General features: G+C 50.2%; 1 protein-coding gene across 3 annotated transcripts in view; it reads right to left on the bottom strand.

The window, feature by feature from the left end:
• PLEKHH1 (pleckstrin homology, MyTH4 and FERM domain containing H1) overlaps nt 1-25,515 on the bottom strand; it is a 47,912-nt gene that overhangs the window by 8,782 nt on the left and 13,615 nt on the right. Inside the window, exons 3-20 of one of the 3 annotated variants that reach the window (XM_081131999.1) lie at nt 18,505-18,567; nt 17,448-17,597; nt 13,937-14,020; nt 12,366-12,447; nt 11,487-12,247; nt 10,286-10,364; nt 9,555-9,646; nt 7,918-8,068; nt 7,642-7,784; nt 6,518-6,628; nt 4,908-4,994; nt 4,401-4,562; nt 3,381-3,461; nt 2,883-3,065; nt 2,409-2,517; nt 1,642-1,754; nt 839-1,015; nt 383-480 (exon numbers count right to left, since the gene is read on the bottom strand). In XM_081131999.1, the coding sequence (XP_080988125.1) occupies nt 383-480; nt 839-1,015; nt 1,642-1,754; nt 2,409-2,517; nt 2,883-3,065; nt 3,381-3,461; nt 4,401-4,562; nt 4,908-4,994; nt 6,518-6,628; nt 7,642-7,784; nt 7,918-8,068; nt 9,555-9,646; nt 10,286-10,364; nt 11,487-12,247; nt 12,366-12,447; nt 13,937-14,020; nt 17,448-17,597; nt 18,505-18,567 (2,726 nt within the window). Of the gene's footprint in view, nt 1-382; nt 481-838; nt 1,016-1,641; nt 1,755-2,408; nt 2,518-2,882; nt 3,066-3,380; nt 3,462-4,400; nt 4,563-4,907; nt 4,995-6,517; nt 6,629-7,641; nt 7,785-7,917; nt 8,069-9,554; nt 9,647-10,285; nt 10,365-11,486; nt 12,248-12,365; nt 12,448-13,066; nt 13,132-13,936; nt 14,021-17,447; nt 17,598-18,504; nt 18,568-25,515 lie in introns of those variants that run through there. The other 2 variants (XM_081132000.1, XM_081132001.1) reach the window with 2 other exon arrangements.

Below are 25,515 nucleotides of genomic sequence, written 5' to 3'. Positions count from 1 at the left end.
TGGTTCCCAACCCAGACCTGGCCAGGACCACACTGGCCGTTGGGGCAGGCTGTGGAAAAACCCCTGAAGACTGGCCTGGGTGTCAATTTGCCATCAGGGCTATATGACCATGGCAACGGAGAATGAAAATCTGGGGGTAATCTGGAGGCAATGAGTCCCACTAAACATCTATGCACATGGGAACTGGTGTGCATAGAAGCCAAGGCCTGCCCAGATCTCCACATGCCCATTTGTGTATACAGCCAAGGGTGAAGGCTCCATGATCAATGAACAAACCTCAGAGGGTGGGGGTGATGGGATCCATCCTGGTATCCCCTGGGACACTCTCAATTATGCCACAGCGGGGAGTGATAGGGAGGCAGGGGAAATGGTGCTCACTCACCTGGGGTCTGCGTGGCGCTGGAGCTGCTGTTTGATGTACCAGAGGAAGTGGTGTTGAGGCAGGAAGAGTGGGGCGCACAGAGCCAGGAGCTGCCAGCACTGCAGGGCAATAGGCAGCGTGGGGTGAGTGCTGGGTCCACATCCCCCCAGCCTCACAGTCCTGAGCTACAGAGCCTTCAGCACGCTCTCCAAACTGGAGCCCCACTTTCTCTGGGTACTGGGACGGTCAGCCTGGTCAGGCTTTGACCAGAAAGGCAATCGCACAAGCTGACTGTACACAGACATCACCCAGAAGGAGCACAGGGAGGGCAGCTGTGCCGAGGCAGCTTTGAGCACTGCAGCTGCCCACTGGCTACCAGGCTCAGAGGATACCAGCCTAGTCACCTCCTCTGTCTCCCACCTCCTGGGCAGGCCTGGCCAATGGCGCCTGTCCGCTGTTCACCCTGGGATCTCCTACCTGTGTGAGAGAGTACTTCTGAGGCGGGCGGCAGCTGGTCTGCTTCATGAGTTGGCAGTAGATCTCGCTCTGCAGCTCAGGGTGCACCAGGCAGACCTGCAGGGCCCTCTGGGCCAGGGACACGTGGTAGTCCACCGAGGAGGCTTCCACAGGCACGTTGATAAAGAGCTGGCAGGACTGGCAGGGAAATGACAGTGGGCACGGGCAGCCTGACCACCCATGGATCATAGTCCCTGTGACAGTGGGCAGACTGGGCCATCCCCCCAGGGCTTGGGGAGGCTCCAGTTCACCACAGAGAATGTTTCTAAGAGGGAATACTGGTCCTGCTTGGGAGCACCCGTGCTTGCTGAGAAGGCTACCTGGGAGAGAATCTTTCCTTCTTTAAATGTTGCTCTTACATAAGCAAAACATACTCATTTTTAAAAAAGATAGATTATTCAAGATGGGCACAAAGAACATTCTAAAATAGGTCAGAATCTCTCAAGTCCAGAAACAGCATATACCTGCCCTTTCCTGCTGTTCATCACAGGAGGTGGGGGCTCAAGGGCGAGTTTCACAGGCGCTTCCCCAGGCTCGGGAATGAAATCCCAGAGCTTCTGGCCTCCCTGCCCTACAGGACATGGTGGGGATCCTGTGGGACTCTTCCCCTTTCTCTACGATTCTCCTGTGGGCCACCCCCTAAGTGCATGTTCTCCTCCACCTGAGGATCACCATGGTGGGAAGAACTGCGTGGGGTGGAGCCTGGGCACATAGCGAGGGCACCCACCACCAGTTGGTGGGATTGGGCTCTGCTCCCACTTTACCTTGAAGAGCTTGAGGGCCTCGGTCTGCAGGGCCTCGGAGGGCAGGGTGGTGAGGGACGTGTACAGCCCGTCCTTGCTGTAGCACAGTGTGGGGTGCCTCCAGAGGGGGGAGTCTGCCCAGAGCACAGCAGCAGACAGCAGTTACCACTGGCCAGGGAACTCGCCTCCCACCCCATCCCCAAGCTCACAAGAAAGCAGCTACCACTTTGCTCGTGGGGCTGCAGAGGGGCGAGGTGTGGGCATCTGAGGGCAAGCACATGTGTGCAGGCGAGGCCCCCTCCCTGCAGGGTCAGGTCTGGATGGAGAGTGTGTACCAGCCCGAAATAAACAAGCTGTGAAGCTACAGGAAAGGGGGGTGTGGTGCGTGCTGTCAGTGCCTCAGGCTCCTAAGAATCAGCAGCAAAATAAAGACCCCAAGGTACCCCAGGCTTAGGTTAGGCTTCATTTATTAACAACTCTAACTATAGATTAACCAGCTACCTCCTCTCCTCAGTCCTCTTTCCGGCCAGTAAAGCTGCAGGTTGAACAAAGTAAAACATTGACCAGGTCGCTGGGAAGCCTGCTTCCCAAACTTCCCCCGAGACAGAGCAGTCACCTTAGCCTCTCACCAGAGACAGGAGCCCTGGAGCTTGGGGCGGGAATGCCCTTCTGTAGCTCAGACAGTTTTAAAACAGCATCAGGGCGCAGCACTGCTTTCTTTGATTCTTGACCAACAACTGCCCAGCCACCACCCTCTAATGCAGCTGTGACGGCCACGCCTGCCTTACCTGGGTCGCCCTCATCATCCATCAGTTTGCCAATGAGCTGCTCATAGGCAGTCCCCACCTTGGCGCTGCTGCCACCTGCGGCCACTGTGAGGTGATAAAGCCATGCATCCTGGAAGGGGACATAAAGCCATCTGGTGGGGCTGGGGTGACAGGTGGAGGCAACAGCTCCTACGGGGCTTCCCTGAAGGGGCCAAGCCCAGGGAGGGTTCAGCTGGTTTAGTTCACACAAGCCAAGGGGAAAGACCTGGGATCAGATGAACACGAACCCAAGTGTCTAAGTTTGTGGTTCTGCCTCAGTGAAGAGATGGTCACTGGGAAAAATTCAATATAAGGAATATTCCTAATCAGGGACTACTAGTTGCCAAAATGTCCAGGAGGGAAATCAACATGAATGTGAGGAAGATCGGGGGAAAGAGAGGAGAGATGAGAACCACAGGTCCAAGGGTGGCCATGTGGGCCCAGCCCCTTCCTTACCTTTTCATGCTTTGTGCCAATGAGAAGGTAGGTGGGGCTGTGCTCTGGGGGCTGGATCACCAGGGTGCAGTGTGAGGAAAGCAACCGCCTGGTTCCTCCAGCCTCATAGTCCTCGTCTGAGTCACAGGATCGATCGACTTCCTCTATGCGTGCATCCTGCACAGGCAGGTGGCCCAGGGGTCGCTGCGGACATAAGCTGTCCATGAATGGGAGAGCTGCAGGGGGCAGGGAGTCTCCTCTCTAGGGACCCTAGGCCTTATGGGGCTGGGAATCATGGACATGAAAGGATGACAGAAGAGGAGGGGAGATGACAGCCCACTGGCTGAGGTTTGCTTGGAAAAATAGACCCCACAGAGTGTCTATGGTCCACGCACTCGAGGGAGCCGGCCAGCTGGCTTTGTACTTGCTGTGGGTCAGGTGGGGTAGAGGGGAAAGTGGAGCCATAGAAATGGGGTTTGGGGGAAGAGAGAACAGGTGCTGTCGGAGACCGGGAAGTACCTTGTCCTCATGGCTCCGATAGTAGTAGAAGGTTCTCCCAACGAGAGCACACCAGACCAGCTTGGAGTGGCCATGCTTTACCTGTGAGACAGAAACGAGCCAGGATGACCAGAACCAGGTGGCCCCAGAAGTAAATCCAGAACTGGCAAAGAGAAGCCACAGGCAGGCAGATGTCAAAGCCCCTGGTCAACTCAAGCCCTTAGTGGAGACGCCGAGACTCCCTAAGGGAACTAGCCCTTTCTCTCAGCAAGGGGCCAAGGTGTGTACCATGGGACACCCCATCCATCCCTGTGCGAGATGCCATTAAAAGATTAACTAGGCCAAGTGGATGTCCTGTCCCAGGAATGTGAACACGAGAGGAACTTGCAGTTGGCAGAGGCTAGAGCTGTAAGAACGTCGAGAAGGAGGGAAGGGCCATGGGAAGCGAGTATAAATGGTGCAGGAACAGCGGCTGCACAGAGGAGACTGAATGGGAAGCGGAGGCAGAGAGAGAGAGACCGCAGCACTGAGCTTGCGCCTATAGCCGCTTTAGTTCCTGGAGGCGTTCAGCCTAATTCATGTGCTTCCTTGTTAACTTCCCTCTAACTTGGGGTTAACATGTGCTTCTCTGCTCCTTGCAACAGAAAGAGCCCTGACTAAAACGTCTTTAGGGCAGGCCTGGGATATTACAAGTTTCTGAGTGGCCACACCGACCTGGCAGCTTCCCACTATTCATACTGGTAGGTGCAAAAGGGGGTGGGGGCAACCCCTAATGAGCTCAAAATGGGTACAAGATGTTCCTTTCTTTCCTTTGTCTTGAGAACAGCTGTTGTTCTAACAGCCCTGACCCCTGTTTCCAGGGAATCACTCACCATCACCTGTGTGGTCAGACCTTATTTGAAGCCAACCAGCTAATCCCTGTGAGGAAATCCCTAGAGAGGAGCTGTGGATAACGAAGGGACCCAGTGCCCCTTGGCTCTCCCACTCCTGGCTCCCCTGATCTCAGGAGGCCACATTTCTCCCCACCAGCCATAGCCCTACCTTGGTGAGCCAGCCCTTCACGGTGGGCTTGGTGCCACCCTGAGGCAGGGCTGCTGGCCCAATGGCCTGGACCTTGAGCAGCCTCTGCAGCACTCGGATCCACTCCTCCAGCAGGCAGGGCGAGTCCGCCGTCAGGTAATAGGTTTTCTTCTCAGAGATGAGCTGTGCAGGAGGCAGGGTTTGGGGTAGGGCCAGGAGACACAAGGACAGAAAAACAGAAACCTGGCTCTGAGGTGGCACAAATCCCTGAGCCTGCTGGGCCTTCCTTCTTCCCCCCTGCTTCTCCCCGCTTCTTTTCCTCATCTTGCTGTCCCTGTCTCTCCTACCTTCACTCTCTCTCACATTCTGTTTTCTCTTCGTTCCTCACACGCACAAGTCAGGATCCCATCCAAACGTCGAGGTCATGTCTTTCACTGGTGCCCGTTTTCCCCCGTCTGTCTCCACCACAGCCGTATCCAAACCCAGCACCTCTCTGTCTAAAATTCTAGCTGCTAGGACCGTGCTCACCTGGAATGTCTGTGCACCCTCCCCTCGAACAATTTGGCAATGGGAGTTCAGTTCCACTTGACCTTGAGGTTTCCGGATGATATCGCTCTGTAAAGGAAGGAATGATCTTACTCCAGGTCACAGGCAAAGGAGAAAGTGAGTCCCAAGCTTTCCTGGGCTCTGCATCCTGGTTCTAGCTAAATGGAGCAATGAGGAGACAGGGGTCTTTCTGATTCAGGCTTCAAAAAGTATAGACTGAGCCTTGATTTTTTTTTTTTAAATTTAAAAATATATATATTTTAAAATTAATATTCCTTTTTAAAAAAAAAAATGTTTTTATTGATTTCAGATAGAGGAAGGAAGGCGAGAGAAACATCAATGATGAGAGTCATTGATTGGCTGCCTCCTGCATGCCCCCTGCTGGGGATCGAGGCCACAACTCGGTCAAGTGCCCTGACTGGGAACTGAACTGCAATCTCCTGGATCATAGGCCGATGCTCAACCACTGAGCCACTCCAGCTGGGCTTAAAAAATGTTTTAAATTACAGTTTACAGTCAGTATTATTTTATATTAGTTTCAGGTGTACAGCATAGTGGCTAGACAATCATATACTTCACCAAGTGTTTCAGTACCCAACTGGAACCATACATAGTTATTACAATATTACTATGTTCCCCATGCTGTACTTTGCATCCCTGTAACTATTTTATAACTACCAATCTGTACTTCTTAATCTCTACCTTTTCACCCGGCCCTCTAACCCCCCTTTTCTCTGGCAGCTCTCAGTCTGTTTTCTGCATCTTTAAGTCTGTTTCTATTTTGTTTGTTCATTTCTATTTTTCTTTAGATTCCACAATTAAGGGAAATCATGTGGTATTTGCCTTTTATCTCACTTAGCCTAATACCCTTTAGGTCCATCCCTGCTGTTTTGCAAATGGTAAGATTTCATGCTTTTTAGATTAAGCTTTAAAATTGGGTCAGAAGCCACTGAGTTACTACTAAGCTATAAAGCCCCTAATTTTTTTCTACTACATCCTTTACACCAAGCGTGGCAAATAAGAGGCATATATATCACCATTTCCATTTCCAGTGCCACTGCAGACATCACTAATTGATCAGAACATGCCTGCCTACTGAGTGATCCAGGCCCAGAATTCTTAACAAGGTGTTCGAGACTGCCACTACCAATGAGATTTGCACAAAAGACAAGGCCTCTTTGCCCTCCTCAAAACATTAACATTGGTTACTGACCAGGGAGGGCCCGTCAAAGCAGGTTCCCACATCCAGTGCTCCCTAATTCCAAACAGTGTTAGGAAGGACAGGAGGAGACATTGGGCTCGCCAGTTAGAACAGTTCTTTTACAGAACCAGGTGAAAGAAGAACTTGGCTTCTAAAGGAAGAAGTGTCCAAGCCAACTTGGCCAGAACTGCCTGATCCTGCTCAGTGCCCCATCTCACTGTGAGAGTCAATCACCAGCCTCATGGTCTGTGTGTGGCTCAAAGCCTCTCCCCACCTGCCAGACCTCTGCCCTCTGCCCATGGGCCATGATGCCCCTCTTCCAGCTGCCTCACACATCCTGGGGATGGGGTGGGGTCCTTTAGATGACAGTCCTGGGGGAGGAAGGTCTCACCGGGGACTTGTAGTACAGAATCTGTCCCTGTCTCAGGACAAACCAGCGCCTCTTCCATGTCTTCACCCGGCTCCCCATTTTCAGCAGGTAGCCTGACTTCTCCAGTGACTCCTGCAGGAGTGGAAGGGTTCAGAGGAGAAGGGTGAACGGAGAGGCAGAATCACTGAGGTTGTGGACGTCACACAGGCCAATGTGGCCCAGTTGAGTTACTGCTTTGTCATCAGTTAGAAAAAAACCTGAGTACCTACTGTGTGTATTTTCAGAGCACTGAATCCTGCTAAGGGTTTAGGGAGGACTACATAAAGCATGGGTGGCCCTGCTGTGGGAGGGTCCTACTGGCTGGGGAACACACCTGCCCATGGGCAGGTGGCAGATCAGGGGCTGCAGGAGGGAGTCTGGTCAGGGTGGGAGGGGCTTCAGGAAAGGGCTGAGCTGGCCGTTGAGGTCAGCCTTTCCCTTGAAGCTGAGCCAGGAGGCAGAAGGCCACTCAGGCAGCAGGGAAGGGAGAGGTCTGGGAAAGAGTGGGCACATCAGCCAGGCTGGGGTGGAGGGTTGGGGGCGGGAGGAGATACAGACAGGGCAGCTTGGTTGTGTGGACAAGGGCTGGGGAATGAGATCTGGTTTTACTGCTGGCTCCGGCGTGTAACAGCACATCTCTGAGCCTCATGCTTCTCATCCACAGAATGGGGTAATAATCCTGAGAGGACTGTGCGGACAACTGAGACAGGACATGAAAAGCATGGAGCACGGTGCCTGGTACACTGTAAGCTCAATAAATGTTAGCTCTCAGGGTTCCAGGGTCAGCGTGGAGCTAAAACGAGGTACTACGTGCAAACCCCTGGGGCTCGATGGGCCACAGTGTGCTTTCCAACTTGCCATTCCTGGTTTGATGAGGCTCCCTCTCCTTTCTCATGGGGTCTGTGTGTGCCTGACTCCACAACTGCACCCCTCTAGACCATTCCCCATGGCCTCCCATCAGTGGCAGACCCTAGCCCCCTCCCTCCCCTCCTCCATCCGAGGGACTCCCCCCTCCTCTTGCTGCCCATGTCTTATGCTGAGGGCTCCAGCAGGCAGCTCCCACCCTCCCCGCCTCAGCCCCATGGGGGGGCCACCCTCCAGCTCACCCCACCCAGGTTCAGCCCATCAGTGGAGTAGGACAAGGTGCGCTGTAGTTTGTGTTCAGGCTCTGAGTAGTCACTGTCCAGGGAGCAGGCATCTGGGGGGATGGCGTAGTCGCCCTCCGAGCTCAGAGAGGACATGGAGACACCTGGCCAAGGGGGATGATTCGAGGTCTGTGTCCCATGCCTCCCCTAGCTCCTCACCCACCAGGGACCCACTGCCCATGGGAAGAGGTGGGGCCTCTTATTGCCCTGCACCCCTCCTACTCCCCTGCTCCATACCTCTCTTGATAGCCCGGGGGCTGCCTAGTCCACTGGTCTTCCTGACCTCCGAGCAGGGGACTGAAGTTCGGAAGCTTGCCAGAGAGCTGCAGTCGTCGTCGGACCCAGAGGATTCATCCACAAAGGGCACGGTGCTGATCTGTGTGGCTCTCTGCAAGACAGGCCCCGTTCCCACTGCAGCTCGGGCTGCAAAACAAGCCCCATCCCACCTGCTCTGCACTCGAGCTCCAGGTGCTCAGGGTGTGGCCAACACAGCCTGTCCGGGGCACATGGGTGCCCTCACCCAGCCAGGCCACCCAATAGACAACTGTCCCTTCCTGACCTTCCTTACTCCTGTGCCCTCATCTCCAAGCTTCTCCTTGGGCTGACAGTGTGGGAGGCACACCATCTTCTGTGGCACCTACAAGAGCCACCCCATCCCAGCTGAACACCGAACCACTGTGACCCCTACTCCCTGCCACTAGGGGGCCAGAAAGCCACGCCACGGCCCAAGTGTGAAACAGGAGCTTTAAATATGTGTGGGATCAGGAAACGAGAGATCATCTCCATGGACAGACATTTTAAAAGACTGATTATCTCAGTGCTGGTGAAACTGTGGAGAAAAGGGTACTCTGTGGAGTAAAGTTTTTTAGAAGATGATCTGACACTACCTGTCAGAGTTTAAAACATGCATATCATCTGCCCATGAAATCTACACCTAGAACTCTGTCCTGCAGAAATATGCATATCCAAGTGCACAGAGATACATTTGCACAATGATGTCCATCACACCACTTATTTCAGAGAAAAAGAGAGATGACGTAAATTGTCAATCAGTGGAGGGCGGGTTAAGGTAGACATAGGCGTGTGACTGAGGGGTACTGGACAGCCCTAGACGGGGAGGTACGGCAGAAAGGCCTGGCACACGGATGGGGGAACCAGCAAGGGACACGTAGAATGAAACGTGCAATGTGCTCCCCTCTGTGTGTGTGCACGTGTGCGCCCACGCGAGAGGCAGCAACAGAGACAGTGAGAATATGTGAACCCACTTGGAAACGCGGCAGAGGGCCTTACGGAACAAACACCGGGCCACGAATGACGGCTGCCTCTGGGTTAGGGATTAGGGAAAAGCAATATGAGAGGAAACTCCACATTTGGCTTTTTATCCTTTTATAAAAAGTCTTACAAAGTACAATGGTTATGTTTTAAAAAAATAATAATAAAAGGAGACAAAAAAGGTATATAAAAACATGTTGCACTTGTATCGGATTTTTGTTTTAAAAAGTGTTGGGGATGTTATGGAGTAATATATGGGACTATACATTTGAAGACGTAAAAAATTCTAAAAGGAGCCCCACTGCCCTCTGGGACACACACATGCGACAAGATGCGGGGGACAGGTGGAGCAGACACAGGTTTAACCTTTAACTTTTTACTTTGCCCACAATCACGTTGATTCAAATTTATGTAATGTAGAATTTTTCTACTAAAAGTCTGATAAAGATAAACAATAAAAATAACATGACAATGACTCTGAGCTCCCTGCCCAGAGTTACGTCTGTGCAGAGCCTGACCCTGGCGCCCCTGTATCCAGCCACTAACTAGACAATGGGCCTCTCTGGAGGGGGACACCCCATCCTTGGAGAGCAACTTCTTACCCCCTTCAGGACTGTGTAGACCGGCACTGTGCCGTTCTTGTAGACAAGGCCAGAGAAAGGTCCTGGGGACGAAAGGGAGGGAGGCCTTGAACCTGGAGGGGCAGAGAAGAGGGATGAGATAAGCTCAAGTGCCACGGCCCAGGAAGGAGTGTGGGGGCAGCAGAGACCAGGAGAGAGTAAGGAGGAAGCAGAGGACAGTGTTCCTGGAAACAGCACTCCCAGCAGCGACAGACTGGGTGGCAAATCTCAGGATGGGAGCCAAGGCCGCCTTCAGTCCCACACTTGCCAAACTCAGTTACCAATCATGCTCTACGTGGCTCTCACACTACTGGGGGGATTCTGTGGCTGCCCCGTGACTTAGTGGCGGGGATGGGCCTCCTTCAGGGGCACATCTAAATCAAGGCACTGGGGCTCCTGCCACCCAAAGCCCTTTACTGCAGAGGGGAAGCCAGTGCCAGTAGCAGGCTGGGGTGAGAGACCCCTCCTCTAAAGTCCCTTCCAGCTCTGTCACTGGCTACAACCCCAGGCCCATTCCCATCCAGCAGGTAATGAGCTGAACTTGAACTCCCTTTTCCCTTCAAGGTAGCCCTGGCTGTGTGATTTCACCTGAGCCTCACAGGTTTAGGGAGGGAACGGGGTGCCAGGTGACCCTAGCCCTGGGTGTTACCCAGAATCCTCTCTCCCCCCACACGTCCACCCTGCCCACTACGGGCACCCCACTTGGGACTCACCACGGCAGGTGGAATTACTTCTCAGAGGTACATCGGAGAGACGCATGCCTGACGTGGCCACAGCATAGATCCGGCTCTCCTGAAATGAGAGGTCCCGGGAGGGTCAGAGCCCGGGGCGGCACCCACCTCAGCCCCTCCTGGGTGTGGGAAAAAAGCACAGCTTTGGAGGCAGCCAGACTTGCGCCCACAGCCGGGTTCAGCCCGCTGGTGGGGGAAATCGGGGGAGTTACATCATTTCTGGGCCTCAGCTCTGAAATGGGGGTAACACTACTCCCCTTTCAGGCTGCTGTGAGAACCCAATGACATTATTAATGTAAATATCTTAACACCTGGACTATAATCAGTGCCCAACAGATACTCGGCTCTCTAACCCCCACCCTTCCCTTGGGGCAAGCAAGTTCCAGGGGAAAGGAGTCAGCAACCTGTGTCTTTGAATCTGACCATTTTACAGCTCTCAGGTCCCAGGCTCTCACCCCTAGAAGTGGGGTGTTGACCGTGAGGAAGTCAGAGCTCCATGGTGAGGGCATGACCTTTTGTAAGCCAGCTGTTTGGAAGCTGGGACATTTTCTCCACAGTAGTAACGTTATATCACAGCTAGGCTTCAGTCCAACCTACAAAGCCTATGTAGCTCAACCAGGACCAAGAACCCCACCGTACTAGACCCTTAGATGGGGAATGCCTGCCCTCAACTCTTACCTCACCCCTGGATGTCCCTGGGTCCCAAGTAGGCTCACAAGCCTGGGGAGCTTTTCTAAGGATTTTGATAGCTCTGGAGCAACCCACAGGCTCCGCCTTTGCTTATGCATATCTCTTTTCTCCACTCAAGATAAAGAAACAACAAAGGCCCCCTTAAGTGACTGGTGAGTCATAAGGACCAGAGAGGGTCCGGGCTCAGGGGGCAGGGCAGTAGGGGCTGAGGCACCTGGGGGAGAGAGGGAAGGGCTGGATGGGATCCTGAGATGAGGGCCTGGGAGGCAAGGTAAGAGACTGGTGCAGTGAGGGTGGCCCAGGAGGGGCACTGGAGAGGGGCAGATAAATTGGGACCAAGTAGTAAAATTAGAAATAAAAAATATTATTATTCCCAGTAGTGGTGGAAAAGGCCTCACACTTCAGAGGAGAATGAAAGTGAAGCTTGAGGAGTTGAGGTTCACTGTGAACACTGGTCACCTCGTCAGCTCTGCCCAGCGCCCGGGGGCCTTACCCAGGATGGAAACCGGTGCAAGGGGGGTGTGGGTGGTTTGCTTCCCAAGTCCACTTCCTCCAGCTCAGCTCCCGACGCCTTCAGGCTCTCTCCTTGCTCCTCTCTCCCGCCTGGGGGCTGCTCCTCCATCTCCATCTTCTCCGGTTCCTCCCGGAGCTCAGCTAGGGCCGCCACCTCCGGAAGGCCGGAGCCGGGGAGGGCTGCGAGGGTCCCAATCTCAATGCTCGCCGCGTGGCTGAAGTGCGCAGGGCGCGCCTGGGGCTGGCTGTGGTGCCGCTTAGCCAGCTGGCCGCTGTCATGGGGGGTGCTGGGAGCTCGCACCTTCGGCAGGGTGAGGCTGCAGCCGGGGCCATCTTCCCTGGCCGAGGCCTTTGTTCCAGGGAGCAACCCTCCCTGACCAGCGGCCAGACCCTCAACCCAGGAAGACAAGCCAAGTCTGGAGGTGCGAGTCTTCACGCACAGCTGGCCAGAAGAGCCTTCTCTTCTCAGACGAGGTGGAAGGGTCTTGGCCTCTGATATTCCCCCAGGACAGACCATGATGGAACTGAGCTCCCCCGGGGAGCTTCCCCCTGTAGGGACAGAGTCCTTGCTCTGCAGAGAAACTGGAGAAGGTGCAGGCAGAGCCACCTTCATAGCATCCTGGGCCTGAGGACCACTGTCCTGCCTCATCAGCTGGGTTCCTGGCCCTGAAGGGACAGAATCCTTCTCTGGGGTTCCCTGGAGAGCTACCAGAAGCTTCTCTGAAGATACCATCTGAAGAGCTATGGTTGGGGCAAAAACAGGCATATTGAGAGCTATCTTAATTCAGTCCCATAATCCAACACAACACACACACACACACACACACACACACACACACACACACACACACACACTTACCTTCTAGAGCATCTTGAAGGGCTTCCACCTGCTCCACCAGGCGCTGATTACAGCTTTTCAGGTGCTGATTCTCCATCTCAAGCTAGGCACAAGGAAAAAGGAGGATTTAGAATACTTAGCTTACAGGTTTAGACATATAATTCAAAATAAGCTTAAAATCCTTTTTAAAGATCAAATCTTCGAAAAAGAACAGGGCTGCCCCTGAGCTCCTCCCTCACTCTGTGCTAACCAGTCTTGTTTGGGATAGAATTTCATTTGGCAATCCCTGCCCTTTCCTTTCTAGTTTCATTTTTAAGCTTTTTAAAATTGTGAAATACACATACACAGAAAACTGCATACCACGTCGATGAACAGCCTAACAAATGATGCTGAAATGAACACTCATGTGACCACCATTCAGGTTAAGAAATTTGCCAGAACTCCCAACAACCCAGGACTTGCCCATTTCCAACCACACATCCTTCCCTCCCTCCCCAGAGGCAACCATTCTTCTAAGTTTAGGAGACAAGAGACTCACTTCCTTGCTTTCTGGGTTTTACCATCAAAGTATGAATCCTTACACACATTGTGCCCATTTTTGAACTTTGTATAAATGGAATCATACAGCATGTACTTCTGTGTCTAGCTTCTTTTGAACAACTTCATATCCATGAAATCCATCCTCATGGTTGCTTCATTTTTTTAAATGAAATCCAACACACCTTTTAGCAAGAGGTCAGGGCTGTGCACTATGGAGGCATCAGCTCTGTCCTCAAGAAGTCATAGTCCAGCAGGTGACCTGAGATGCAGGTATACAGAAGGGGACAAGAGGCAAAATAAGCTGATACCCCTACAGGTGTGAGTCACATGTGTCAGGACAGAGGGGAAAAAATGAGTGTTCATCATTTTCCAAACTTCAATTCCTTCTCCTTGTGTTTAGAAAGAGGTTTTTTGTTTTGTTTTGTTTTAGTTTCTTGGGTGGTTTTCTTTGCTAGTAGCCCTGTAGCTCTAGTCCTGAGTTTCCTAAACAAAGCTGTAGCAAGTGATGAACTAGGAAAATGATGGAGTTTTGTGGACAGCGGAATGAGGCTGTCAGGGGCGGGGGTGGGGGGAGAGTGGAGTCAGTGTTTAATGGGTGCTGAGCTTCTATTTAGGATGATGACACCTTTTGGAAACAGACTGTGGTGATGGTTGGGAAAGTACTTAATGCCACTAAATTGTACACTTAAAAACCAGCTACAACGGTACATTGTATGTATATTTTTAAAAACGTTAAAAGGAATGGAGAAGACAGAGAAGAAAGTGGAGGGGACGGTAAGGGCTGCGTGTGCTCCTCAGCGGGAACTGACGCGACCCCTGAGAAGTGAGACTCATTCCATTTCCCCAAACTTACATACAGGAGCCCTGGGAACCCAACCATGACAGAGGAAGGGAAAGCGAAGCGAATGGTCTCAGCATTTACAGATGGTTAGCAAAATGAAGGTCGGTTAAGGCCCCTCAAACAGAAGGAGGCAGAGAGAGGTGCGGGGGGGGGGGGGGGGCAACCCCATGTTTATGTCCATTCAGGCTCCAGGGAAAAGCGTGTGACTCACCTCTGCTAACTTTAGTGTCACCCATTCCTTGATCTTTGCAGCTTTTTCTTGAACAATTTTTGCTTCCTCAGCTCTCATCTGCTTCTACAAGAAAGAGAGGGCCTTTAGTTCATTACAACAGTTACTATTGTAGTGGGTAATTGGAGGCGGGAAGCCCCGAGAAGAAATATCAGGCGACTGGATGGGGTGGCCTGATAGAAAAAAATAAAGTCATGTATGAATATTTTTAATATTTTTAAAGTGGGAAAGGCCTCCCTAAGCATAAGAGAAATCTCAAAAAGTCATGAAGGAAAAGATTAATGAATCTATATCCTCACTATAAATTACTATCTGACAAGAAAAGAATCCCTTAAACAAAATCAAAAGACCAACTGGAGGATGATTTGCGACACACATAACACACATACAAAGGTCTAATTTGAAATAAACCACCCAAAGGATGTGAACTATATCCTTTACTGTACAAAGGATGTAAATAGGAAGTCAACAGAAAAAGGAGGGAAAGAAACCCATGAAAAGCTGCTCATCCTCAATCATCATTTTAAGAAATTTGATAAAAATGAGACATCATTTTCCTCTATCAGACAACACAATTCAGATGTTTGATATTGTCCCAATTTGTCAAGAATGTTGGAAAACAACTCCTCTGACACAAATGAGCAAAGCCTTTTGGGGAAGTAATTTGGGAATATGTAACATCTGTCAACAATGTATTTTTATTTATTTTTTTTGTTAATCCTCACCAGAGGGTATTTTTTCCCATTGTTTTTTTGTTTTTTGTTTTTTTAAGAGAGAGAGAGAGGAAGGGAAGGAGGGAGGGGCGGAAAGAGAGAGAAACATCAATGTGAGAGAGACGCATCGATTGGTTGCCTCCTGCATGCACGCCAACCAGGGCCGGGGATCGAACCTGCAACCCAGGTACATGCCCTTGACCGGCAATCAAGCCTGCAACCCTTAGGTGGGAGGGCTGTCAACATTTTAAATGTACATACCATTAAACTAATAAATCCACTGCTCAGGAATCGTTAGTTATAATTTGATAGAGCAGCAAAAAAAACCAAACACACTGGAAATCAGCTAAATGTCCACAAATAAGGGCAAAATAAACAACATGGAAATGGGATGCTATGCTTTGCTATACAAGAAACGTTCACAATGAACAGTGGTTAACAGTGAGGAATAGAAACGAAGGATTGGGGACAGAGGAAAAATGTTGTCATTTTACACTCTTCTGGGTTTTCTGTGTCTTTTACTATACACATGGATTATCTTTGCAGTTAAAAACAGGAAATAAACCTAAATTAGCAAATGAGTACAGCAATTCCCTCAAAATAATCGAGAGTACATAGGTGATGGAAAGGAGGTTTGTATCTAAAGCACAGCAGCCTAGGTCAGGAGATGCAGGCTTTGGGGCTTTGAATCTTCCTCTGGGGCTTATCTGCTGTAGGCACCTAACCCTGGGCCTGCATGTCATGTCTAGAATGGGGGTGACACACCTCCCTCCTGGAGCACTGTGAAATGAAGTGACCAGGTCCCAGCACAGTGCTCGAGGCCCAGGTGATCAACCAGTTTTACAATGAGCACAAGTGCCCTGGGATATTCTGGAGTAGTTTAGAGACCAGCAATAACGACTCTGGTTACACTTCTAGGGAAAAACTGCCTCCTAAAAGTAAGATGACAGACATAAGCTCCAAACAAGGCATCTGTGCAAATGATATAGGAATATGAAAATGTCAGACTCAGTATTTCAGAGCTGGAAGGACCTTAAAATCATTTAGGTTAGGGGTTTGCAAACTGGCGCACAGGCCAAATCTAGCCTTCCACCTGTCCCCTCCCCACCTTGCCTATTTTTGGAAATAAAGTACATTGAAATTCAGCCATGACCATTCATTTATATATGGTCAAGGGCTGCTTTCATGCTACAACAGCAGAGTTGAATAGTTAGTTGGAACAGAGACCACATGGGCCACAAAGCCAAACATATTTACTATCTGGCCCTTTGGAAAAAAAGTCCATAGACTGACCCTTGATGTAGAGGCCGAGAGGGGTGAAAGGACTTGCCCTGATCTGGCACAGCTAGGACTAAAACCAGGTCTACTGACTTACAGAACAGCATTCTTTCTAGTCTGATCTTGACCTATTATTACTATAAAATGAATTTTTTTCTGACCTAAGCTTCAGCAGGAATCATGCTGCCCGCCAATCCCCAGATGCTGCCACTCCTATGAACCACTCAAACGAGGCATCTCTAAAATCAATGGAAATTTATTATATTTCAGGTGTCAAAATTCTATTTTCCCATGAGTTTTCAGGAACACATCGTACTCTGCAGATGATAAAGCCACATGCACAAAGGAAATGTCAGTGGATGATTAGGAATTTGCCCATGATGGTGAGAAGGAACTACCAGGACTAGGTGGGACCTCCATGGGGAGTGTACACGTGGAAAATTGTCATCTGGCCAGTCCAGCCAGAGTGGCTCAGTTGGTTGAGCGTCATCCTGTGCACCAGAAGGTTGCCGGTTCGATTCCCAGTCAGGGCACATACCTCGGTTGTGGGTTTGATCCCCAGTCAGGGAGTGTAAGGGCGGCAACCGACCCATGTTTCTCACATCAATGTCTCTCTCTCTCTCTCTGTCTCTCTCTCTTTCTCCCTCTGTCTAAGCATGTTCTCAGGTGAGGATTTAAAAAAAAAGTCATCTGGCGATGCTGTGGGTTGTTTGTTGAAAATAACGGAGCTCTGGCACCAGGAAAAGTTGGGTAGGCCAATGGCAGAGGGAAGGGACAGAATTAGGATGAAGTTAATGAGATTGTGGAGGGGAAGGGCTGGGCATGGGGAACTGGTGGGGGATGTTCCAATCGCCTCTGGAGCAAAGGTGCTGATTGTAGCTGGGATGCTGGGCAGTGGCCTCTCCTGGGCTTCCATGTGCTTAGGATAGAGGAGGCACCACTTTTCAGAGAAGGCAGCAATGTTGGACTCTGCCAACTCAGGTTGATTGAGAAACTTTGGCCAACCAGCTGACCAAGGCTGCTGGGCTAGCTCCATGCTGCTCTGATATGACAGCCAAGTGCCGTGTCCCTCATGCTAGCAGGGCAAAAGGCCAGGGAGGAGAAGGAACAGCTCTCCTTACCAAACACCAGCCCTGTGTCTGATACAACACAGGAGTTCATTCTCCTGACAGCCCTGACGTATTACAACCCCTATTACATCAATATATAAAATGAGAAGCAGCGACTTACATAATTTTCCCACAGCCAGAAAGCAGCAGGAGCTAAAGGTGGGATTCAAACCCAGATCACTTTGCCTCCAAGGTCCTTTTCTCACTGTATCCCGTCTGGTGCCTAATGTACCATATTCTGATAATGAAATCTCCACATGAAAGAACAATCTCAAGAAGGAGCAAGCTCCCCGCCTCTGGAGGGTCAAGCAGAGGGGCTCTGCTCAAGAAGCTGGGGCCAATGGGTGCCGATGCTGCAAAGGGCACTGGTGTTCTGCTGCTTGGTGCCCTTACCTGCTTCTCCAGCTGTGCCTCCAGCTGGCCGATGAGCTCATCTTTGCCCTGCACGGCTTTCAGCAATTCTTGGTACTTCAGGTGCAGGCTGCCTGCTGAGCCCACATTCTTCAGATTGGACAGTTTCACCTTCTCTTCCATCACACCCACCTGAAAAAGACCAATTGTCTCATAGGGTTGGGATGTGGTTTGTGAAATGACCACTAACATGGGAGGGGATACCTCCCGATACCCCAGCCCATGACTCCCAGACAGAGCCCTTATCCAGGGAAGTTGGACCAATGAATTCAATGACCATTGATTAAGCCTTATTTGGGGGGAGGAGGGAAGGGGGAGAAGGAATTGATAAGGAGAAACAGCTGGGTGTGTTGGGTCCTCTAACTGTGAGGGTCCTGGTAGGGATGAGCTGGGTAGGACAAACAGCTCTGGAGAGGAACTGCTCCCACCTAACTGTGTGTGTGGCAGACATGTGCTGCTCAATGCATGTCCACGTGCTTCCCAATATTCCCAGCCCTCCTGTAGTCAGAGGGGCATGGAATTCACTCCAGCCAATGGGCCTGAGAGGAATGACATGATATTTCTGGGCTCAAGCGTTTAAGAGCTGGCGCACAACCACCATGGCAACCAAGGAGGCTGTGTGTTCCAGAGGGTCCAGCTAGAAGATGGGGAGCTCCATTAGCCTGGATCCCTGAGTCACCATGTGAAGCAGAATCCCTGGCTCGCCCTCAATAGAGAGATACCATAAGTGAGAACTAAATGTGATAAACCGCTGAGGTGTCAGGCTTAATTTGTTACCCCAGCATAACCTAGTCTATTTGGACTAATTCACTCACCCACTCACTGCACTGACCCTTGACCAAAGACTTATCCATGCCCACGGAAAGCTCCATGCACCTTAGTTTGTTCAGCAGTTCTGACACATGACTGCTGGTTTACCTCATCCCTGTAAGGAGCTCATCAGTGTGACGAGTATGTCCGAATGGGTCCATGGGAAGGGGCTGGGAAGGCCAATGGTCACCCCCCCTGCACACTCTTCTCAATCCCCTCCCCCTCTTACCTGGGTCTCTGCGTTCTCTGCTCTCTGTTCTGCCTCCTGCAGCCTCTGCTCCAGCTCCTGCATCTGCTCACCCGGAGACAAAGAGGACATGTAGGTGTGGCGTCCCTACTATGCACATGACATCAAGGTAACACAAGTGAACTGTGCAGACACTCCTCACGGGCAGGGCTTGAACTGCCCATGTAAGTGAGCTCAAGGGTGTCAGAGGAAAGATGTCTGTGGCAACGCTTGCTCTCATATCCTGAACTGATGGGAGGGGAAAAGCCCTTGGTGCTGTCCTCCCTGCTGAGGGAGTAAAAGCCTCATTCCTTTTTCCTTGTGTAGGGTTCCCAGGGAGGGTCGGCAGTGTGACCGTCCTTCCTGAGGCACCCCACCCCAGTCTCAGTCCTGCCTTCAGTCTCCTCTTCCTGAGGCCTCCCTCCCTCAGGCTGGGTCACAGGCAGTGCCCTGCCACTGCTCACTCATGTGCCTGGCATGGAACATGTTCTGTCATCATGTCTTCAGTGAGAATGTTCATTCCCAGGCTGGGGACAAATACTTCCTCATCATCAAGTATGCCTGTGACTGTAAATGGCATTCACAGGTGTCACCTTGTTTGATTTCTTTAATCTTAAAGAAATAGAGGGGCTCAAAACACATTTTAAAAATTCTATCTTGCTACCAGTAGAGGCATGTCATTCAGGAGTGAGAAGGCTGGTAATTCTGGAATCTTAAGGCAATTGGCCCAAACAGAGACCAACGTTCTTATACATGGACACCTGTCAGGGACCAGACCGAAGGTGAAGTCTAAGGAGCTCCTCACCAGCCCGGCCCATACGGCATCTCTGCAGCTTCACCAATGCATGGGTTGGCCAGTGGAGTGTGGCTGGATTTCAGCTCCCACCTTCCCTCTGGTCCAGGCTCGGCTGTGCGCGGCCGAACCACACACTGTCACACAAAGGCCCTGCAGAAGCAGAGCTGTCATATATCCAACTCTCCTGTCAATGCCACATGCCAAGGCCTAGTCAACTGCTCCTTCCCTGCCCCGCCCTGCCCCAGAACAACATATATGCATTAAACATACATATCCCAGCCTTGTCCTGAGGCTGGGCAGGCCTCTGTCTCCAAGTTCTAGCCCAGCCCTCACCTATCCCATCTCTGCAGGTGTGACTCAACCTTTTCCCTTTGGCCAGGACCCTGACTTAATAGCCACCTACGAACTGAGCAATTCCTTCTCTTTCTCAATCTCTCAGCTCTGAGGAGAGTTACCAGGAAGCAGTTCATGCTTGAGAAGCTGGGGCACCTCTTTCCTCAGGGCAGCCCTGCCTCATCCATTTTCTTCTTCTTTTTTGGGACTGCAGAGACACAGATGTTTTCAGTGCACATTCTCTTTGAAAGGATCTGAGGTTCCCAAGTAAAACTCAAGATTTAAAACAAAAACGCCCCTTGGGCTCCCATGGGCAGGACCACCTGTGATAGGCATTCATGTGCTCAGGCCAAGGATGTCTACATCTCTTCCTTCCTCTCCTGGGTTTAATAATCGTGATCAAACCTCTCAACTCAAGCCTGAGAGGGCAGGTTCACTCTGGCCAGACACAGGCATCAGAGCCAGATGACCTTTCCAAAACCAAACAGTCCTTGGGCCTGTCTTACAGGAGTCCCTTGACCTTCAAACATTTGTTTGCAGCTACAGGGAAGATAACAGCATAGCACAAACCAATATTATGGTTACAGGGTGGCTGCCCAAAGCAAAAAGAATTCTACTTGGTGTGTGTGGGGGGGGTTTGACACACAGTGGTGGCCCACACTGACCAGATTAACTATATAACTCTACCTCTCTGACACCAGACCTGACTGGGCCAATCAGGTTCTCTCTCCAAGGAATCTGAAATCTGGAATTGAGAGACCAGAGATAAGAGCCCAGGGGGCTGCCCCAGAGAACATGCTTCAACTTCACCACATCGTGATTGTTAGGTGGTTCCTGCAGTTCTGTGAGCTGTTCCAGATCCTCCTAATACATTCCCTGTTTGTTTAAGCCAGCCAGAGTTGGAGTTTGCCCACATCAGAAAAAGTCTAAATAATGCAATTACTGAGAGCATTTAAGAATACAATGAAATATTGAATGAGAGGCTTTGGATTCTTGACAGGCCTCCTAGAGTAACCGTCAGCTGGACTGTTTGGGTTTATCATCTGTTCTGTAGCTCAGAAGACACAGGTTTTCCATAGGAAGCAATAACTCATAGGTCATATGTGTGACCTTCTGCAATGACTGTTTGATATTTTCTCACTTCATCTGATGGAAAAAACATGTCTTCCTGTTTTACAAATGGAGAAACCAAGGTAGAGTGAGGACTAGAATGTTTTTGAGTCCTACCTCCCAGCTAGACCTTTCCACTTGGGTCAAGAGTGGCAGTGACACTGGTCAGAGCCAGAAATAACTCTGTTATTGACAACACAGTGAGCATTTTTTCCCCTTCAAGATTTTAATATCCCTTTAAGGTATGCTATCACCGAAGCAGATAGAAAAGCTGGGCTGCCACCGGGTCCCTGTGGCTGCCAACTCTCCCAGCTGCTCTTATCTTCCGGGCAAGGACACTTGAGACTCAAAGCATTTTGTATCCACCTTCACACTGGAGTATTCTTTTTCCTCTAACATTAATTTCTGAGCGTGGAAAACATTTTGAATATCTGAAACTTTTTTAAAAGAGTATAAGGACCATCTATGTATCCATCACTGCCCTCAGACTATTATCAACACCCTGCTGTCCCTGTTTGAAGAGAATGTTTTCAACATCATGTTTCCCTCCATTTTTTATGAAAATACATTTCCTCCATTGCAGCTGAAATAGTCCCAGGTGTTTCTCTCAATCCTGGCATCAACACCTTTCAAGACAGCAGGTCATTCTTTGTTGCACTTATCAAAGGGCCACACCTGGAGCTCTGGGTGGGCCACCCCTCATTTGAGTACTGTTTCTCCTCTCAGAGGGTTCCTTAGGACCACGTCCTCAACTGTCCTTTTAGTCTGTGGGCCAGGGGTGACCCACCAGCCACAGAGGTGTCAGGTTTAGGCAGATGACTTTTAGGCAGGATCCACTTTCACCAGCTGCAACTCCCACATGCGACTCATCAGCTGCCTGACAACTGGCCGCAGTGACCTGATGAAATGCACTTGGCACCGACCTGGTACTTAATCCCCATGTCCACAGCTCCTTGTAACACTCTGTGATGCTGTGAAATATCAGCCCTATGGCAGTGGGAGAGGCGGGTTGCTCTGCTGCTCTCGGGCACAGTCCTGCATGCTGAGTGAGCAGTGGCCTGAGCGAAGAGCGCTGTGCCATCCTGGATTGTAGCTGCCCCTTGAAAAGGGGGTTCGGTGTCCTTACCACCACCTTGCACCCACTGGAGAAAGTGGTACAGGTAAGGCTCTGTACCACTAAGGCTCTGCAACCCAACTGGCTCTGCCATGGAATGGCTTTAGATAAGTCCCTTAACCTCTGTGTGCTTCAGTTTCCTCACCAGTAAAAAGAGAGTTAATGAGTCTCTGCCTCCCAGGGTTGTTGATGAAGGTTACACAGGATGCCTCCTATAAACTCATGTACAACCTGGCACCTACCGAGCAGTTTACAGATAGAAGCTACTTGTTGGTTTTTCATATACAAAGATGGCACTTAGGTCCAGGGACATAGTTTAGCTGGGACAGTCTGTTCATCTGTCATCTGGAATAATTAGTAACAGGGCCTCCTTTCTCTCTCAAAAGTGCCCTGGTCTAAACGGCACTTGATAAATTATATGGCCATCCTACATAGGATCCATCTACAGAAAGAATGGCTTTAAGCCAGAGGTTGCCAACCATTAGCCTACAGAGTGTCTTGTAAGACCTACAGTGCTGTGGGCACTTAGCTGACACAGATATAACTAAACAAGGCCACTTCTGTGTCTGGCACTGGCTTACGTGCTGCTCTACGTGAATTAACTTGTTGAGTTTTCATCCCAATCTTAGGAGATGGGTACTGTTATCCCTGCTGTACAGATAAGGAAACTGACCAGAGCAATTAGGTAACTTGCCTAAGAGAGGGCCAGGATTCAAACTCAGGAGGACTGGTTCCAGAGTCTGTTGTGCTCTCAGCCACTGTGCTTCTCATCTGTCCCGGAAAAACCCAGATTCTACAAATAAGGCCCAACTTCAACTTCTCCTGAAAACTCAGAAGATCTGGACATACTAGGGTTACATTTTCTTATGGCAATAACCACTTCCTCCTCTAGCCCTAGCCCATTCCCTTGAATTTTCCCCAGAACCCACCTGTGTCACTTATCTAAGGGACCTACAAGCATTTGAATTCGTAATCCCCAGTTTTAGCTATTGAATGATTCCAACTGTTGTAATCAAAGACAATGGTTTTCAACTTTATTTTTTTAGTAGATCTTTTGTTCAATTGAAATCATGTCTATTCCTGAATATATAAAATACACGACTTTGTGGCTGCCCTGGTGTCTGAAAGGGCTTTAAGTCTTGGCTGTGGGTCCCCCTGCACCCCCACAGCCCAGAACCTCCTCTGGGAGCATGGGCCTCAAGTGTCCACTACAAGGACAGCTAAAAGGGGCCCTGGGGCAAGGCCCTGGGAGGAGTTTGTGGCTGTAGATCTCACACTTTCAGGGGTGGAAAGATCCCTGTGGACGTTGTTACCGGCAGATTTCTGGGCCTTGCCCACTGAGGTTTTCATTTAGCAAGTCTGAGGATGGGCCCAGGAATGTTCTTGAAAAAGAAAATCCCAGGTGATCCTGATGCAGGTGGTCCACAGACCACATCCTGAAAACATTAGACTGGCCACAGGATGCAAAGCAAAGCTACCTGATTCCCTTGAGGATGCATCCCTGGGCTGAGCCCCATCGGCATGGGGCTTCTGGAATGGCTTTTGAGGAGTACAGAGCTCTATCGATGCTATGGTTCCTGAGAAATATTATCTTTAGTGGTCCTTACAAAAAATGGGGGTGAGGAAAACAATACCCCCCAGGCACACACACTCATACACACACACACACACACACACACACACACACACGCTCACAGACTGATGAATGTCAAAGGGATGGAGGAGGGCGGGCGGGTGGGTGGAGGGGGAGAGAGTAACCAAAGAATTTATGTGCATATATGCATAACCCAAGGACACGGACAATGGTGGGGAGAGGGACTGGGGAGAGGGACGGGACGGGGTGGAACGGGTCACTGGGGAGAAAAAGGGACATCTGTAATATTTAAACAAAAATAAAATTAAAAAAAAAATAAAAATAAAAAAAGTTCTAAAAGGCATCTGCTCCCAAAGCCAATCAGATCTGTGAGCACAGAGACGTGCTAAGGCTGACTGTGATGATTTTATGCAGGCTTCAACACACTTCCAACCGGTCCTCACAGTCCTGGCACTCCCCTTTTATGATACCCCACCCTTCCACAAATTCTGAGGTATTTCAGGATGTTTTACTGGGCCCCGTGTTCTATCCATACATTGTGAAGCTGGTGCCTGAACTGAACTGCGACTCTGTATAACGCAAGGTCTGAGGGGGGAGGAGCAATGTTCATTGTTCTTTTGTTTAAGGAAACTGAACTAGGCCATTTATACATTCAACAACAAAAAAAGTCATGAATTACAAATTGTTGATGTATAAATATAAAACTGAGTAACTGTATTTCAAAACCTTGGTTGACGACATTAGTAAGAGATTCTAGAAAACAGGAAGAGCACGTGGTCCCACCGGAATGGGACTTGGGAAAAGCTGCTTCAGTTAAAAATATTCAAGCTAAAAAATGAGAATTGTTTTATTACTTATTTCTTCTTTTTTATAAATCCACTCAAATCCCTTTTGGAAGCACACAGGGAGTAAATAAGTAAAAAATGTAAAACCTGTACCAGTTCTAATACTGATGCCATGTTCATCATGACACTTCCTACAAAGTTTGGGGTTTTTTAAATGTTTTTATTGATTTTTTAGAGAGAGGAAGGGGAGAGTGAGAGTGAGATAGAAACATTGATTGGCTGCCTCTGCAGGCCCCTTGCTGGGGATCGAGCCTGAAACTGGGCATGTGCCCTGACCACGAATCGAACCAGCAACCTCTTGGTGCATGGGATGACACGACCACTGAACCACACCAGCTGGTCCTACAAAACTCTTTTGTGGACAGATATTATATTCCCACTTTTTCTGATGGGATAACTGGGGCACAAATTTAGTAAAACTGAAAAATGTCCAAGGGACTTTCAATATTCATCTACATGGCCTCCTAGAACAGTATCCAAGTTTTAAATGGATCCGACTAGCCTTCGTGACTTCTTCAGCACGCCAAGGAAGAGGGCTGGGGAAATGTCTCCCGGGGAGCTGAGCAAATGTGAACTCTAAGACATTAGCCACTCCCTTGACTCCTGTACTGGCTCCAGAAGGGGGTGGCCCTGGCAGCCTGGGCGTCCATGAGCAGCATACCAAACTTTGAGAGGTATAACAGCAGAAACAAAGTTCAGTGCTGTCTCCTCTCTCACCCTTCATCTCCTCTCATCCTGACGTGAGGGTTTATCTGGTAGCCTTGATATTTTTCCTTTAAAAACAATTTTTTTTTTAGCACTCATTATTCCATGCGTAGAATGGCAGTTCTGCAAGAGGAAGTCAGGTGTGAGTAGGCGGCGTGCTGGGGAAGGAGGAAGGGCATGCTTCCAAGCCTTAGCAGCCAATGGATGGTATCTGATCCCAGGCAGGGCCGATCCCCTGGGGCACATCCAGGGCCGGCCTGCCCTGCATGACAGCCAGCAGTGAGTGAGCGGCCATCCGGCCATCCGTCATCTAGGCTCTACCTCTTGTCTGCACGGGCGAGCAAGCTGTGTGGAGAGGTGGAGGGGGCAGGCGAATGAAGGCACTGGCCTGAGGGACCCAGTGACCTGGCTCACCCCGGTGCAGGTGGGTACTGGTGATGAATGACAAGTAAGTTCTGGGAAGAGTGACAGGCAGGACCTGGGCTCCGCCTCAGCAGGAACTCTCCAGAGAAACCCA

This window comes from Miniopterus schreibersii, assembly GCF_964146895.1.
Source record: "Miniopterus schreibersii genome assembly, chromosome: 1".
Classification (NCBI taxonomy): domain Eukaryota; kingdom Metazoa; phylum Chordata; class Mammalia; order Chiroptera; family Miniopteridae; genus Miniopterus; species Miniopterus schreibersii.
The sequence above is the reverse complement of the archived record's forward strand: the minus strand, read 5'-3'. Positions and strand labels throughout refer to the sequence as shown.